A 19,960-nucleotide genomic window follows, 5' to 3' on the forward strand; every position below is an offset into this window, starting at 1 on the left:
GTGACAATTGTGAGGGCCAATCGATCCCCGAGGGCTAAGGCCGAAAGCTTGGATCAAGAGTGACTACTGGTGTGTATTCTGTTCCCTGTAGGAACTTTGCGATAGACATTTGATCTCGATTCAATTGTAAAAGTATTAGAACAAGATTTTAAACGGTCAATCTCAAGTTGTGTGAGAGTAAACCTATAAACCTCCTCATTCTATCTCCATTGTGAAAATCGTTGATGGTAGGAGAGGTCACAGTTACCTCCTCAACATTCGGCAGTATTGTCAATCAGTATGCGTTTGTTTGTAACCATCTTCTTTAAGAAGATTAAACAATTATTGATTTAATAGGATCAAACAAATATTGTCGTAGGCTGTGGTATCACAATAGCCCCCGAAGTCGCCATGACGGTAATTATATATAGTTCGATAGATTTAAACAATATGACACGGAACGTTTTGTCACGTTGCCGACTTGAACTTATTTTTGGTTGGAAATCATTAATTGAAGTTCACGAATAGTTTCGTATAGAAATACAGATTTCTTCCAAATATTCAGGCGCCATTTTACGATATGTGGTATTGAGATATACTTATATGGATACATTTCCCGAGGGCTTTAGCTGAAGTAAAACATTCATTCGCACAATAAACGAGCGCAATCTGAGAGATAGACACGTGTGTGGTATTGATTTTATAACATACCAACACTTGTTCTCGACAACTTGAAATCGAACAACAATTGCCGACGACGACTTCAAGGTCTGGAAAATGGCATCACCTCGTAGTTGTCGAGCGCCATATTTGAAACTTTTATCAATCCACCAAAACTGTTTTTCATTACGTATACACTAATTTGTCAGAGTTTACTTAGCTCAAGAAGGAATATAGCGCAGTACATACCGATGGCCTTGCCAATTTATCCGATTTCAGATTAACATTCTGTCCATAATAATGATACTGATTATTACTGTGATGTCAGATTCATGTTTTGTAAATACACCGATTATGTTGCTTTTTTCTGTGATGTAAAATTAGAAATAATAATGATATGATGTACTGTACATACCGATGATATTGCTTATTTCTAAGGTGTTGGATAACATCCTGTTATACCGCTGATATTGCTTATTCCTGTAATGTCAGATTAATATTCTGTAAATAGCGATGATTTTGCTGATTTCTATGGTGTCAGATTAATATTCTGTAAATAGCGACGATATTGCTTATTTCTATGGTGTCAGATTAATATTCTGTAAATAGCGATGATATTGCTTATTTCTATGGTGTCATATTAATATTCTGTACATTCTGATGATATTGGCTATTTCACATTTTTGCAATTTGCAACTATAACATGTTAACCTGTAGCTTCGCTGATTAGAAATTCGTCAATTTACACATTCATGATATCCATGTACTTCTTGTATTTTACTACCACACTTTACTTCCTTTTGTGAATGGAATGCTAATGTCAATTTTTTTCCCCATTTAGAAAGCGTAAATTGGAGACTAACATAAAAAAAAGTATTTCTGACATGCCGTAACATTTCCAAATCCGACATGTGTGCCTTTTTTTTGGTTTTGATAATTATGATAATATCGTTGTTTCAAATTTTACTTTTTGATGTTTATTCGTAAAAGGATGTTAATACACGCACAAGGGTTACAAGCAAGTACCATGACAACACGTATATAATATCCTCCCGACTTTTACACAGGAAGCTCTAATCGTAGCAAGTGGACCCCGACTAGCCCTGGCTGTGTTTACCTCCCACTCCAGTGACAGATAAGGATGACATAAGATGATAAGTAATGCCCACTTTACAACGATATTTGCATAAATAATGACCTAAATGCTAATATTAATATATACACTATATACAATTAAGTCGATTCAGAAATACAAGGCTTGTCTCAGTGACACTATGACAATGGGGCGACTAAACAACAATGTGACTGGTTGTATTACTTGTTTTACTGTAATTGATACGGTACATTAACATACGCAAGTTAGCATTATGAAAAAGCTAAAATTAACGCCTGGTTTTGATTCGTTTCTTTTTAAATTTATCATTTGTTTGTTTTCATATAAAAGTATTCTTTTCCCATATTCTTGTCACCTTGACTCGGAGGGTATATGCTTCCATACTACTGCTATTTGGAGACCTTAAGATTTATGTTATCTAACTGTGAGATTAAGACTTAAAGACGTATGCTACGTTACTGTGACATGGATACTTAGATATCTACGCTACGTACATTACTGTGACATGGATACTTAGATATCTACGCTACCTTACTGTGACCTGGATACTTAGATATCTACGCTACCTTACTGTGACATGGATACCTAGATATCTACGCTATCTTACTGTGACTTGATTACCTAGAGATCTACGCTACCCTACTGTGACGTGGATACCTAGATATTTACACTACCTTACTGTGACATGGATACCTATATATCTATGCTACCTTACTGTGACATAGATACCTAGAGATTAACACTACCTTACTGTGACATGGATACCTAGAGATTAACACTACCTTACTGTGACATGGATACGTAGATATCTACGCTACCTTACTGTGACCTGGATACTTAGATATCTACGCTACCTTACTGTGACCTGGATACCTAGATCTCTAGGCTACCCTACTGTGACCTGGATACTTAGATATCTACGCTACCTTAGTGTGATATAGATACCTAGATATCTACGCTACCTTACCTACCTTACTGTGACATAGATACATAAATATCTACGCTACCTTACTGTGACAGGGTGACCTAGTTATCTACGCTACCTTACTGTGACATGGAACTTAGAGATCTACGCTACCATACTGCTTACTGTGACATGGATACCTATATATCTACGCTACCTTACTGTGACATGGTGACCTAGTTATCTACGCTACCTTACTGTGACATGGATACCTAGATATATACGCTACCTTACCGTGACATGGATACCTTGAGATTGACACTACCTTACTGTGACATGGATGCCTAGAAATATACGCTACCTAACTGTGATATAGATGGCTTGATATCTTCGCTACCCTACTGTAATTTGGAGACCTAGATATCTATGCTACCTTACTGTGACATGGATACCTAGATATATACGCTACCTTACTGTGACATGGATACCTATATATCTATGCTACCTTACTGTGACATGGATACCTAGATCTCTAGGCTACCCTACTGTGACCTGGATACTTAGATATCTACGCTACCTTACTGTGACATGGTGACCTAGTTATCTACGCTACCTTACTGTGACATGGATACCTAGAGATTAACACTACCTTACTATGACATGGTGATCTAGATATCTACGCTACCTTACTGTTACATGTATACCTAGAGATTAACACTACCTTACTGTGACATGGATACCTAGCTATCTAGGCTACCTTACTGTGACATGGATACCTAAATATCTACGCTACCTAACTGCGACGTGGAGACCTAGATATCTACGCTATCTTAATGTGACACGGATACCTAGATATCTACGCTACCTTACTGTGACATGGTGACGTAGATATCTACGCTACCTTGCTGTGACATGGATACCTTGATATCTACGCTACCTTACTATGACATGGATACCTAGATATCTATGCTACCTTACCGTGACATGGATACCTTGAGATTAACACTACCTTACTGTGACATGGATACCTAGAAATATACGCTACCTAACTGTGATATAGATGGCTTGATATCTTCGCTACCCTACTGTAATTTGAAGACCTAGATATCTACGCTACCTTATTGTGACATGGATACCTAGAAATCTACGCTACCTTACTGTGACATAGATACCAAGATATCTACGCTTCCTTACTGTGACATGGATACCTAGATATCTATGCTACCTTACTGTGACATGATGACCTAGATATCTACGCTACCTCATTGTGACATGGATACTTAGATATCTACGCTACCTTACTGTGACCTGGATACTTAGATATCTACGCTACCTTAGTGTGATATAGATACCTAGATATCTACGCTACCTTACTGTGACATGTATACCTAGATATCTACGCTACCCTACTGTGACATGGATACTTAGATATCTACGCTACCTTACTGTGACATGGTGACCTAGATATCTACGCTAACTTACTGTGACACGGATACTATCTACGCTACCTTACTGTGACATGGATACCTAGATATCTACGCTACCTTACTGTTACATGGAGACCTAGATATCTACGCATCCTTACTGCGACGTGGATATATAGATATCTACGCTACCTTACTGAGACATGGATACCTAGAGATCTACGCTACCTAACTGCGACGTGGATACCTAGATATATACGCTACCTTACTGTGATATGGATACCTAGATATCTACGCTACCTTACTATGACATGGAACTTAGAGATCTACGCTACCATACTGTGACATGGATACCTAGATATTTACGCTTCCTTACTGTGACATGGAGACCTAGATATCTACGCATCCTTACTGCGACGTGGATACTTAGATATCTACGCTACTTTGCTGAGACATGGAGACCTAGAGATTTACACTACCTTGCTGTGACATGGATACATAGATATCTACGCTACCTTACTGAGACATGGATACCTAGAGATCTACGCTACCTAACTGCGACGTGGATACCTAGATATATACGCTACCTTGCTGTGACGTGGATACCTAGATATATACGCTACCTTACTGTGATATGGATACCTAGATATCTACGCTACCTTACTGTGACATGGAACTTAGAGATCTACGCTACCATACTGTGACATGGAGACCTAGATATCTACGCTACCTTACTGAGACATGGATACCTAGATATTTACACTACCTTGCTGTGACATGGATACATAGATATCTACGCTACCTTACTGTGACATGGTGACCTAGATGTCTAGGCTACCTTACTGCGACGTGGATTATACCTAGATATATACGCTACCTTACTGTGACATGGATACCTAGATATCTACGCTACCTTACTGTGACATGGAACTTAGAGATATACGCTACCATACTGTGACATGGATACCTAGATATCTACGCTACCTTTCTGTGACATGGAGACCTAGATATTTACACTACCTTACTGTGACATGGAAACCTAGATGTACACGCCACCTTACAGTGATATGGTGACCTAGATATCTACGCTACCATAACATGACATGGATACCTAGATATCTACGCTACCTTACTGTGACATGGAGACCTAGATATCTACACTACCTTACTTTGACATTGAGACCTTGAAATGTATGCTTCTTTTTCTGCGACATTTGGACTTATGGATGCATGCTACCTCATTGTGACATGGATACCTAGATATCTACGCTACCTAACTGTGACATGGAGACCTAGATATCTACACTACCTTACTTTGACATTGAGACCTTGAAATGTATGCTTCTTTTTCTATGACATTTAGACTTATGGTTGCATGCTACCTCATTGCGACATGGAGACCTAGCTATCTAGTTTCGTTACTGAGACATAAATCTCAAGCGTTTGCTCGCTCTGAACACATGTAAATGTGTAAAGTGTATATGACACGTATGAAAGTGATACAGGGATGTGTGCATCAACAACATCCATTTATACACATAGCAAGTTAATTTAACAAGTAAAACAAATAGAAATGCTTACACAATCACATGTATCTATATCATATAGTGTTGTATAGTCATATATTACAGATAACAGTAGGCATTTGTTAAGAAACGTATCAATATTACCTATCAGTTCTCTGTATCTGTATCATGCCTCATTGAATGGTGATTATTTGACTTGTTTTCACATCTCCTATACACATAGATGTATGTGTTTGGACTTGTAGCGTACGTGTGTGTTTATTATCTTGCGTTCCAGAATTTTACTTTCGGCCATAAAGAAGAATGTAATGCTGTAATGCCATTCCTGTTGTGTCTGTTATCCCAAGGACATATTCATATCATTTCATCTTTGCGTTATTTTAATACAATAAGGAGTATGATTTTTAAATCGACGGATGAATGAAATTATTTTACCAGGCTATAGTTTCAGGACTATTTCCCTGCCATTGCGAACCTATCAAAACATTAAGGCACCACGGGACGTGGACCAAACCTATCAGGTGAGAGGTGGCATGGGTCTTGACCTTGACCTCTCGGCTTGTTTGCGATGGACTGATCGAGATATTACTGCAGAACAATAGTAACTAAGCTTTGTTCGGTGTTCTGATTTTTTGGTTTGGAATACTGATTTTATCACAAAAATGCTCATTTTGTAAGTAATAGCATGTCAAAATATTTAAAAAAAAACAGAATATAGGTTATACTACGTTCTAGATAACTCTCAACCAGTTCTATTTTCCGAAGTAAACTACACGTTTTGACAAACAACATGGGGAGGTCAACTCAGTGGTTTAGGTCAACTCAGTGGTTTGTCTTCTTTATTGTCCTTTCATGATAATAAAAAAGAATTATTCAGGTTGAGTAAAGTTGATGAACATTTAACCTTAATAAGCCCAAGCTAATATCAATGTCTAATTATACGCTGGCGTAATAACCACATGTCACGTGTATTAATTAAATAAGTTTTATTTACTCTTCATTAGCATACGTTGTTCTTATAACTGGTAATCGAGGACATCTGTTGACGTCTTGACCCTCTAGTCACCACGCTCGCAATGTTAGATGTTCCCGAAGTCGTGCTGCAGGAGATCATGATCGTGAAGAGTACACCTCCATATAGGTATTAGTCATTCTAAATGGACATTTTGATTCAAAATTATTCAACATGATTCTTACGTAAACGTTGTATGACGGAAATTCCAGATAGGAGGGCGAGACCTAACAGTGGAAGGTACGGTCTAAATACGGTGACCTGTTGTCTGTGAATGGTGTAGGACTCCCATTGAAACCTGACATAGTTATCGGTAACACCCTGTTTTTATGTTTATTAGCAAAGTACGTTCATTGACAGTGCCGGATAGACGGTACGCCCTACACGTACAGGTTAGGAAGATTCCGAAACTGCATGACAATTGTTGTCTTGAGGTGTACAAACTGTCACCAGCCAATAAGTTCTAGTTTTAGTCAGTCATCTTATAATACTGACATGTTTGAACACCTATGGTACGATCCTGTTGGATAAGTTAATGAGATTTAGATTATGTGAAATGGCATCATTGTAGATAAAATTGTGAATCTACAAATTGAAAATGAAAACAGTAATGCTGAGAATGTTTTGAAATTGAAGTAAATCTGATCTTCATTGTGTAATAAAGTGTTTTGTCTTTTGGATTAACTAATAGTCTCTCCAATAAATAATGCAATCGACACTAGCTAAACAGTTCCTATCGTCATCTTATATTTCCTATTGTTTCATTGTGCCTAATTCTGAAGCTCGATCGTGTTGTTGTAATGTGTTTAAACGCGGATATTTGTACTATTCTGAATATCAACAGTAGGCATTTTACTTTACCAAGTTATACTATGTAAGATTTATCACAATTTACAATTTACCTCACCAAGTTATACTATGTAAGACTTATCACAATTTTCAATTTACCTCACCAAGTTATGCTATGTAAGACTTATCACAATTTACAATTTACCTCACCAAGTTATACTATGTAAGATTTATCAATACTGACAACCTACACCTTATCTGACCAAGGTATACATAAATACTGACAATCTACAATTTACCTCATTTAGCTTTAATTTAAAATCCAATGATAATGACAATATTTAACATCTATAAATACTGACAATCTACACTTTACCTCACCTATATGTACCGTATCTGTCAAATTACTAAATACCTGTCACATCCCAAAATGTCGACAGCACTCCAGGCTAATACATACCTGCCATTATCATGTTTATCGACAATGCATACTTTACCTCGCCAAGCTAATATCTAGTTAGCATATATTACCTATCAACAACACTCGCTGGCACTTTACCTTAACATACTACTGGTATAATTGTGTGGATTTCCGTCAGGCTTAACAAGGGGGCCGTGACTTCTGATCACAGATCACCTTATCGAAGGTACTATTGAGTAATCCTCAGCAGTATTTCCGTCGTTGGTTACCTCGTGCGTCATAGATCAGTACAATAGTTCAATGGCAGTTGGTGGAACAGTCCCGAGTGTTAAAATCCGCCTCTATCAGTCACCATAACCACCGAGGTTGTGGTCAGAATTCTTGCTTGTGTCCTAAAATTTCGTGAAGTAACTTATAAACAGCTGATTCTAAAATCATTTTTCCCATCTGCCACCAGAAAGAAAAGAAAGAAAAAACATCCGCTCCGAAAAAGTCAGAACATTTTAAGTCTACAATTTTGTTTCCAAGCGCTGAACATTTTAGCTTTTTTCCCATCATTTCTTTTTCTTAGCTTTTTTCACTTTCTGACATTCATAGGCCAACATACTTGTAATGCGAAGTAAGCGATACACATATTTGTTCATAGAACATAATTACGGAGACCTCCGTATACGCGGGTGAGATACCACATGCGGATTCAAACCGTTGATTTGATTGTTGAACACTACAAATGTAAATTGTAGGTACTGTAAAGCATGTTTCTAAGGTAATGATAAATCATTTAATGCATATATATCACCAAATGTTATTTGTACAAGCACCTGTTTGAGGGGTCCTCGGTGGCAAAGTGTATTAGGCGTCTGACATGCTGCTACCACTAGTTCTCCAACACTGGGTCGCGGGTTCGAGACCTACGTGGAACAGTCGCCAGGTTGAATCATATTTATACTCACATCCTTCAATGACCATAGCTGTTAATAGGACGTAAAAACAACCAAACCAAATATGTTTGAGTGTTAAGTTCATTCCATTTTGAAGGCGCTTTATTCGCGGTCAGCAATTATAACGCTAAATCAAATACTAAGCAAATATCATTACAATCAATTATAATCTCCATAATTATCTATTTATAGACACTATAGTAAAAATCTGTGTCCCCGTTTAATGCCGAGTAATGAAAATAAAACTATTTAATATCGCATTTTAATATATTTTCACAAAACCCTTGTACAATAATAGCCTACTCCCGAAATCAAAGGTACGCGTGAGTGGGGTATTTTTTTAACTGATTATGTCGCTCCAAATATAATCATCGCGAACTAGATCTAATCGAGGCAACCGCGAAATATTGTCCCTTCGAAATAAAGCAACTACATAGAATTTGATTACCGTGCCGACTTTGGTGTCAAATTTATTTGCATTACCTCAGATGTTCGGCGACCCATATAGAATTGCTTACATGTGTACTTTCCAGAACCTGTTTGGAGACATTGGAACGAACATATGATTCAGGAAACGCTTACTCCTCCGGAACATCTGGTTTAGATATATTCTATGTATGGGGATTCATGGTGTCTTTACGGTTTTGTCTAATTTTGTTAGCTCCTGCTGAGTATCATCGCATCGATTTCCGGTTGTGTACAGTGTCCTGGAGAAATCGTTATATGTTTATTTTTATTTTTACCGTAGTATTGTGTACTAGAAGATATAACAAACCTTCCTTAAAGCTGTACAGAGAGAAATAGTTTAATGACATCGTTAGTATAACGTTGCAAAATTGCTTTTTATTTATACAGTAAAAAACTGGTATCGGTTAAAAAAACAATTGTGAATATTGCCTTAATATAACACCATTACGATTATGAAATACTGTTTTTTTCTGTGACATGTCGACTCTCTTTGCGACACTTTGTAACGATTTTTGTGGTTAGTGAAACGTGGTAGTTTTCATAATTTTGTTTTCATATTTCACTTTAGAATGGAAATCCCCTTAATTACATGTTTTAAGAGTAAGTCGTGAATTTACTAGGGAGAACATTTTAAAACGAAAATAGATAAATAAAGTTAAATTGTTCGTAAAATATTATGTCTGACTGACAAACGAGTACTCCAAGCATTATGTGGAGACCATCACTTCGTTTCGTTTTGTTTGGCGTCCTATTAACATCGAAGGTCATCTTAGGACGTGCCTCTGTATGTGTAATGTATCCATGAGCGGTGAAAGCGGTATGTTATTGTATTTGCCTTGTAATCGTACGGATCTGATGCCGTCTTTAGAGTGCTACTTTATTGAAATACCATGACGAAGGCACCCAACACTGTATCCAATCCAGTGATATACAATTTGATTGGTTGTTTTAGGTAGCCTAAATGCTGAACATTAAACAAAGAATAACAACAACCATTTTTAAGTACTTGGGTATGTCCCGGCCTGGGGACAGAACCCATTGCCCTCCTCACCTTGGCGAACGTTGAACATTAAGATAAAGAATTAGATATTGAGATGGATCTTTTTTTTATTAGGAAGTAAAGATAAAATGTACAAATCCAAACTGATGTTATGGACGCAGTAGGGTTATCTTGGTCTCTTTTGTGTCCCCATGTAAAGGGAAGTTAGTTCCGGATTCCACAGGGTTTTTCCCCCCATTAGTTGCCTCTTTCAACATGCAGACGGTAATTACAGGTACATTTCCCTAGACTTGGACCTGTGTAGGGTAGAACATGTGTTTTATTGTTAAGTGTATGTAACATACAAGGTTTCACTTTATACATGTTCGTCTGTATTGATTAAACACTGCCTTCGGTATTGTTATCAAAAGTAAAGATAATTCCTAGAGACTTAAAAATAGATACATTCGAAAGAAAGATGCGTATCCCTCCAGTCCTATCCGAAATATGTTCAGGTTTGCAATGCAATATATCGTTGTATTACATTGACAAAGGCAGGTGAGAACAAATGTTAAAGGTTTAAGTTTTAAAAGAGATTTTGTTACATGTTGTCCTTAAATATATACAGTGTCCCTACCGGACACAGGTCAAATAATGATGTTATACTATCATACATATTAAAACCAATGTCAAAGGTCACATCGCTATCATTTCTCGTTTTAAGAGTACATTTGTGTATTGGAATGTCATTGGTCATTTGAAAAGGTCGCCAGAAATGTATTGTGATGCCCTTGATATAATTGAAGGTTGCGCATGGTGACGTACGGGCAAGGTTGAGGTCAAGTCTAGAAAACCGAGGTTTCGAGGTAAGCAAACGTATTTACAAAGTAACACTACGATAACACGCATGCGTACTGATGTTTTCCGGCACATCCATAATAATATAATAGTCGAAATATGTTCCCTTATCAGCAAGTCGAAACGCTGGTTAAAACTTTTTAAAGTATAATGAATTATTACGAAATTGTGAAATGACCGAAATTGAATTTTAACAATCATATAAATAAACCACCTGTTGGCGTTATAATGCCCTCAGTGACATAAGTAGTGCCTTCAGGGACACTAGGTCACTAGCGACACCCTCGATTTAGGAGCAGAAATAAAACATCAGAAAAAATAAGAATATCAACAATGTTCGACGATTCAGAAGAAGACTAAGACAGGAATTATTATTGAGCACTTTTTAAAGAAAAGTTGCTTAAGTATGAAGGACATACAATAGAAACATTCACATATGTCCAATTTCAGAAAACACTTACTTGCTACACAGGTTTAAAGTAGAGAGAACACCAACGAAGGTTGTACAGCATATATAGACGTACAAATGAAGGTTAACAACAGAAATCATTTATTGTTATAAATATGCAAAGGCTTGAGTAGATACCTATTATATTTTACTGGTTATACTAAATACAAGAAGAAAGGGCATTTCTGAATAGAACATTTTACTGGAAAAAATATATATAAAAATAATCCTTATAATATTTTGATAGAAGCTCTTGCTTGTTTTAATGAAATACATAGCTTACTTTGGGCTCGTACTGGTAATATACAAGGTAAATGGAGGGTATACCTTTATTGAAGCTCGTACTAATTATACAGGTGTTAAGAATTAAGAGTAAACTGTACCTAAATTGAAGCACACACTTTAAAGGTAATATAATAGATAGTATACCTCAATTAAAGCGCGTACTGGTTATACAGGTACAGGTAATGGAGGATTTATCTTAAGTGAAGTTCGTACAGGTAATAAAGGTAAAACGTGAATGATATACCTTAAGTGAAGCTCTTACTAGTTATACAGGTATATAATGGAGGTTTTACCTTAATTGAAGCTCGTACTGGTTATACAGGTAAAAAGAGTGGAGGTTTTACCTTAATTGAATCTCTTACTGGTTATACGGTCGTAAAGTATTTAGGGCATTTCCTAATGAAAGTTTTAACCAGTTATTCAGGTGTAAAGAATTGAGGACATTTCGGTAAAGCTTTTGCTACAATTTAGCATTTGATTAATCTAATTCAATATGCTTATAGCATAATGTGATATAAACGTTAAACAAAAACTGGGCACAAGGTACATGTACACCTGCTATAAAGCACATCACAGTCTACATGCACTTTTAATCATGTCACAAGCACCTTTATTTCCGCAAATTTTTAGTTTTTTACAGACATTATAAATACATAACAAATTTACGAGGACTTTATTTCGAGACATTTTCAAGTACACTATAAGATATTCTTAAATAACTTGTTAAGTCGTGTCTGTATGATAATCAAGAAATGTTTTTGTTCGAATGAATATCTTGCATTGCCGCACTAATGAATACCTTTGCTGTGTAACAGATTTAACGTGAGCGGACTCGGTTTGTACTTGATAATATTTTTGTTTATTTCTTTTTCCTGTATAAGTGCAGGACTCCCAAGGGAGTGTAAATATATTTAATTCCTGACCTGTGAATGTCATCATACGATGAGACATTATAATGACAATTTGTCCACAAAATACTAATCTAACGCGGACAGGATAAACAAGTTCTTTTGCAAAATGTCATAAAACGAATTTCGGCAACTGTATCATATTTTTACCTGAACGTTTTGATAATTAAAGTTATACAACTCTACGGCAGCTATTGATTCATTTAGATTGATAATGTCTGGATGAGCTGGTTATTCCCCGAATCAACGGAATATTTCTTCCTGATAGAAACAACCAATCAGATTCCTATGTCTGATGCGCGTGAGCGACCATGCTTATTATCACGTGACTTACAATCAGCACATACTGAGGTGTAACGACGAAAAACGACACGGCTTTTATCAAAACCGTATTGACATCGGTGCAGTGTGGTTAAGTCAGCACACTTGTATTTATTTCAAAACGTTTTGAATTTGTAAGAATTACAAACAATGGTTATGATTTTATGTTTCTGCTTTGAAGCAACGCTTTAAGCAAATCACTTCACTACCAATAGCCAGTTACATTAGTTTGGAGTATTGTTTTGTTTATACATTTATGAATGTCGTTGGGAAAAAACTGCTTTCGTATGTGTATAGTGATGGTGTGTATTGTGATTACAAATACAATGTTGATAACATTTTTACCTGTGAATTATAATCTATGCGGTAGAAATACAGTAGATATTTTTCTTCTGAGACAATTTTTTGTTATTTTCACACTTATCGACCAGTAAGCAGAGCTTAGTGTGAAAAATAACAAAAAAAACCAATGTGGTTTGTGACGTCACAATTGTCCAGATGTTTTATGTTTTTGACGTCTCAACACAACCTTCTTTGCCTTAATATTTCTGTTTGGCGTCAAATTGACTAATGGCCAACAAAGGCCATGACTTGCAGAAAAAAACAATGCAATGATAATGCTTGGTTTCTTCCTGAAAAAGAATTATATTTTACTCGTGTGTTGACGGTTTTTTGTGGGGGGTTTTCTCACTCATTCTTCACTCGAAAATAATATCCAATACACCAAATTAATGAAATATAGATAATGTTAACCATTCTATACATTATAACGTCGGTGCTGTATACCGGGGATTTTCGCTTTAGTTTGATTTTTACCTTTTTTCACCCTCTGGAGTGGGGGCGTTTTATCATTATAGCGAATATTTTTCAACAAAATAAGTTAAATAGTTACTTAATGTGAAAGGCGAAATAATACTTTACGAAGTTGAAGTTTAAAGGCGAAGGGTAAAGTTTAACTTGGCGAAATTTCCCCCGTCAACAGTACTTAGAGATATAAATGCCGAGGGGGGCTTACGGGTATACAAATATCATGTTTTCCCCTAAACTCCCTTTCTATACATTGGATACACTCATTTAATATTTTGAGGCATTAAGTTTGTATGTAATTGGACTTATTATGACGACACAAAATAATAATTAAATGGCATTGTATATTTCTAGATAATAGTATAACATAAAGCTTTGAAATGATTTCAAACCAATAAAGATACCTTGATGAAACTCTTGAATTAATTGTAATGGCATCACTTGCATATTACGTTATTTATAAGAATATACGTAGTTTATATAAACCTAAATATGAATAGGTGTAGAACCTACTAACAACCAATGATAACAGAAAATGATAAATAACATTTTATTTATTCTTTTGTGGTTATCTTTTTTCCAACGACTTAATTGAAGTAAATTAACATAATAAGTAAACATTAAGATAAGACGGCTAGAGACATGGTACAAACATTCGACCGTTAGTTTAAATGGTGTTTGCATAAACATTTACTGCATACAAACGATATTCCGATATGATTATATTATGTTTCTTATCTCACAGGTTTGTTTGTCTTATCTTAAAGTACATTATTGCAATATCGAATTGTTAATAGGCAATGACCTAGGCATACATACAATTGTTGCATTATGTATCCTATATTGTAGTTTATCAGCTGTTACAGGTGAGAATAACGAACCAAACTCGTAGTTTCCTCTTTGGTCTACCGATGTGACAAATATATAATATTTACCTAAATCTATATACTTAAATGATCGATTGCTGAAAATGAAAGATCGCTTGTGAGGGCGGTTTTTCATTTTCCTTGACATTTGTCAAATAAAAGATTAAATATATTTACGTGACAACTTGATATACATCAGGCGATAGGACTGAAGGATCATTTATAATCAAACTGACATGTGTTTAGTTTTCATTTATTCCTCATTCATCGAAAACAGCTTTTGCAGATTTGTCGTTACAAACTGATTTATCAACAGCACCTATTAGATGTTATTTTGCTAAAATTGTGTTTCGGGGATACGGAAATTTAATGTTCTCCACAATTATGTCAATGTGATAACAACTTAATGTAATACACACTCTGTCCTTAGTCAATGATTTGGCTGAGGAATTTTTAAGAACTAATTCCATGTTGAAATACTTACATCATGTATTCGTATACATTTCTATGTTATATATTGAGGAACTTTCAGGTTTTGTTATTGTATTTACGTAATAGATTGTAAAAATGGTAAAAGCAAATGCAATATATGTATTTTGTTAGTCACATAACTATAATATAGAGCGACATATAAGCGTAATACTGTAAAATGCAGACATAGCATTGTCCACTGAAATAAAGCGGATTAGCATGTCAGATGTAATCCCATATGAAATAAAATAAATGCTGGACTTTTACCAGTTCCCCAATTTAAATGGTGATGTTACATTAGAAAAAATCACATTAAGTGTTTTATTTCCTTCATTAAATGTAATTGTATTAGTGTTTAACCTCTTGTACTACAATATATCTTTTAGATATTGTTACGTATTTACATGCGCAAAAAGCAGTTATGGCATTTACATACGTGCGCATACCTGAACCACTTATACAATTAAACTGAGTGATCGGAACTTACTCTAGCGTATACACATGGTGCAATTATTATCTGAAAAAACCCTTAACAAAGTTTACACAATATATATACTCGAAAAAGTAAAAACTGTATCTGGTTAGAATGTATTTTATAATGATTATACACGTTTAAAGTAGCGTTCTATTTGTTGACTATTGACACGTCCAATGCTTCGCTAATGTCAGCTTATTGTTATTCATGTCGTAATGAGGAATATGTTTCGAGGTTGACATGTTTTATGGACGACCTGCCGGAAGAGGATGTAAACCGCCATCACTCAATCTCACAATACAACGCGACCTTTGTAAAAAAGATAGCTCGATCTTCCGCGAAATGATACATCAACTTTGCCGACGTTAAGCCAATAAGCAACATTTCCCATTCATATCTACATGATGTATTTTAATTTTACTGTGATATTGACATACTTTAAACTGTAGATACAATATAACAGAAGCACAAATATGTATCAACACAATTGTCAGCACATTGATCAAAGGGGTTAAAGGGTGTTAAGTTACTGCATAAAATATACTATTTATACTATATCTGATATCCAACAAATGTTAGACTGGTGTACAAAAAAATAAACATATAATTATATATCATATAAGACCGAACAGTTTGGTGCTTATTATGGATACATTTGTATATATCATTCTGGTTTGATAATGTTTATTGTTAAGTGTAATATTTTTTCATTTACTCACTATTACCGAAGGAAAAATTCAAACTGAAAGGCAATGTTTTGATCGTCTAAATCAGAAATCGACCTGTTGCGCAGTTATTGTTATGTATGGCAGTTACACCAATCATAGGTGTCGATACCACGTGCCTCTGACAGACACGAGCCTGCGGGGTTGAACATTTTCCCTGTTTGAAAAACGGCCTGCCATAATATAAAAAGCTTTCTGTATTTTTTCTTCACATTGATGAAACAGCTGTTTTTGATTTATAGTTGGATGTCTATAAATTCGGAAAATACAAATTTTAGTTCATGGTTTTTCTCAGATATTATGGTATTATTTGAAAATTTGAAAGTGACATCTACTTCGGAAAATATGCACGTGATTATTCTGAATTACAAGAAATGATACTGTGTTCATATATTTATTGAGTTGTATTGATTCTTATCGACACACTTGATGAATCCTTATCTAAACTTGTTAATCAATCTTAGACATCAGGTATAAACAATTGATGTATAAACCCTGTATAGAAACGCCGGTATTATACAATTTCTACTGTCTATCTATCTCACGACCTATAATCATGACACACCTTGACTTTCTGCACGTATCAGGAAGTCGTTGAAACAACTACTAGGTCTGTTATTTATCATTGATACAAGCGACAATAATCATCAATGATCTAAGATGCACATATGTGTTGTGATCACCTCCCGTGACAAATGACACGACCGACCAATAAATCGTATAGGTCATGACCCGAGATTGACATTTTGCAGACACAGGTCAACACTCGACAAGTGTAGTAGATTTCATTGATAAACAAAGTGTAACCAACATATGTAGATCACAGTGTATACATAGACTGTGAGAAAGGAGGTCAAGGTAGATTGTATGATAATTTACGGACATTTATAAATTTATTATGCAAAAAAAACAGCTTGAAATTGCAATTTGTTTAACAAAATGCTAAGTAAGTAGAGCTTTGAATGTGTGGTTTACGTGGAGCTGTCTACCTCGGAAAGAATACTATATCTGTATCTGTTATTGTGCTTCATTTGGTTTGTTTGATGTTCCTCCGTTATATATCAGTATTTGTAAGTTGATTTATACAGACTATTTAATTTAACAACGCGACTTGGGTAATAAAAGATTAGTATTGAATCTTTGATCAGTGTATCACTGTAAATAAGTAAAGCTAGATTGACAATATTTTAACGATTTAAACAACAAAACATATTGTTAAATAAGACCATTCAAACTCTTATTTGACCGTTCAATAAACGTATTGTTGCACATTCCATCACCAATAGTTCATGAAAATTATCACTTATCAAATAAATGTTTATTTCTCCCAAATGCACGATAACTTGTCTCTTTTTGTGTAAACCTTGCCTTGTCCTGACTTCACTGCCTATCGAACCGGGTAGAGCTTTATCATATACTAAATAATATGTGTTTCTTGTATCATTCTCAACAGTTTCTTATATACTAATTCAAGCTAACGCTGTAAATATATCAGTAAGTACTACTTGTTTCTCAATCATCTCCACGAAATAGTTTAGTAATTAAATGTTTAATTGACCTGAATATACTATGGTTTAAACTTTTCACTTGTCTATATTTTGATAACGACGTAACAAATAAAGCTCAAATTATATAGCTCTATTGGAAATTTTGTAGCTTATAAGGGTTAGTGTACTGTGTAGTTAATCACAAACATAAAAAGAAGCTGTTATTTGTAATTTATTTATATAGAAGAAAGATGATAGTGAGTTGTACGACTAACTTTATACTGGTACAAATTATGACGAGAAATTATATGCTTATATTATCTACGAAACCTACTGTTTATCATAATTAAACAGTTCATTATAAATAAAGCAATTAATTGTCTACTAAACTGCCATTGCTTGTAATGAAATATACACGTATGTCCCTCACATAAATGTAACCTGCACGTGGTGTACCATGAATAAGTAGTATTACCGCCCTACAATATAAATACGTGTAACGCTTAACAACTTATCAATTCAAATGCAGCTCGCCTTATTTCTGTCCACACACGTTGTCTGCTCTCAGGTTCTCTTCACTGCCAAATACAATATATTTTCACAAGATAAAACAAGTGTTAATTACTTCAAGTAACTTCTTTTAAAACAAAGGGCAAACATATCCTCACAAAGAACACAATTGATTTTCCAGGAACATGTTATTCGTAACACCAATTGTACATTAAACACACGCTCTAAAGGAGTTTGACGCTGATGGGACATCTGGAAAACATTAGACCATAATTGTGTGCATACAGAAATGGATATTAATATGGTGAAACATACTTCTGGGTAACATTAATATTGTAATATAATATGTTCATGTTGTTATGTATATCAGCGGTCAAGTTAACAGTTTCATGTATTGTAACAATATGTAATACAAACGATGTTTTAAGAGAAACTAATGAAACTATAATAACCTTAGTGCCTACACTGTTGGAACTACTTCATTGCCCTACATATCTTTGTTAAGTTATTCGTATCCTACAAACACCTTTTATAAGGATCAAGTGTTATATGTGAATTTACCGCTGATATGACATCTTTGACCCATATATGCACATATTTATATATATATACTATATTTTATGTTACATGTAACTATGTTTGATTTATATAAAACATATATATGTAGAAATGACTATCAATGTAAATAATATCTTTAAACAATAACCTGATCGAGTAAAATCTTTCCATTGCATTTTATCGAACAGTTATTTGTTTGAAGTATCTTTATAAAAACGAATTGTCGACATGAACAGACCATTTTACTGAGTACAACCGACCCTATATTCCTTGTATCAAATTGATTTCCTGTGATGTGTTGTAACAGTGAACCACGGTTGGCCAGTCCCCACTGGCGTCAGAATGCTGTGACGTTTACATGTGTATGTGGTCAACGTTTGAGACCACCTATACATACTTCGCTGATTAATATCTGTCGACCTTTCCTCATTTCGGAATTTTATCGAATGTTCTTAGTCAATCCTTCTATTATGTTTGCTCTACTGATTGATAAAACTGTTGCTTCCTGACTTTGTTATGAATTCTTACCTGTTTCCTTTCTATTTTAATAGAAACTGAAAGAAACATTCACATTCTTTCCGCCTTGTTCTGAATCGTGACCTGTCCAATTTTTATTGCTTAAACGTTGTACAGTATTAAGTTAATTGTGACCCTCCCATATGAGTAAGAAACATAATAAGAAAACCGGAAAACTAAAGAATTACCTGTATGTTTAGTTGATTACTGATATGTATTTTATTTAGTTACAGTAATAAAAGATATTTCTGTATGTTTTTATTCTAGCATAATTATCTTCAAAAGTAAAAAAAAAATAACACTATTACATTTTTTATCACACTATACAATTACCTTATGGCATAATGCTATTTTATTTTAGTTGGAATTGGTTGACCTTCAGAATATGCGTTAAACTGTTAAAATGTTATTTTTGTTTTTCTTATCCCGTGGTTAATTGAAATATGAATAATGTTTATAATTTTCTTTCGGAATTTATATAACAATTGCTATGTGTTTGAATGTGTTT

The 19,960-nt window shown here is 34.8% G+C and overlaps 1 protein-coding gene across 3 annotated transcripts in view; it reads left to right on the forward strand.

Moving 5' to 3' along the window:
• LOC110457325 (zinc metalloproteinase dpy-31-like) overlaps window positions 1-19,960 on the forward strand; it is a 64,696-nt gene that overhangs the window by 31,297 nt on the left and 13,439 nt on the right. The window contains exon 2 of one of the 3 annotated variants that reach the window (XM_021508543.1): window positions 11,024-11,083. The exons of the other annotated variants lie outside the window; for them this stretch is intronic. Within the exon in view, the coding sequence (XP_021364218.1) occupies window positions 11,024-11,083 (60 nt within the window). The remainder of the gene's footprint in view (window positions 1-11,023; window positions 11,084-19,960) is intronic. 3 annotated transcript variants of the gene reach the window in all.

The sequence above is a fragment of the Mizuhopecten yessoensis genome, unplaced genomic scaffold, assembly GCF_002113885.1.
Source record: "Mizuhopecten yessoensis strain PY_sf001 unplaced genomic scaffold, ASM211388v2 scaffold9109, whole genome shotgun sequence".
Taxonomy (NCBI): Eukaryota; Metazoa; Mollusca; class Bivalvia; order Pectinida; family Pectinidae; genus Mizuhopecten; species Mizuhopecten yessoensis.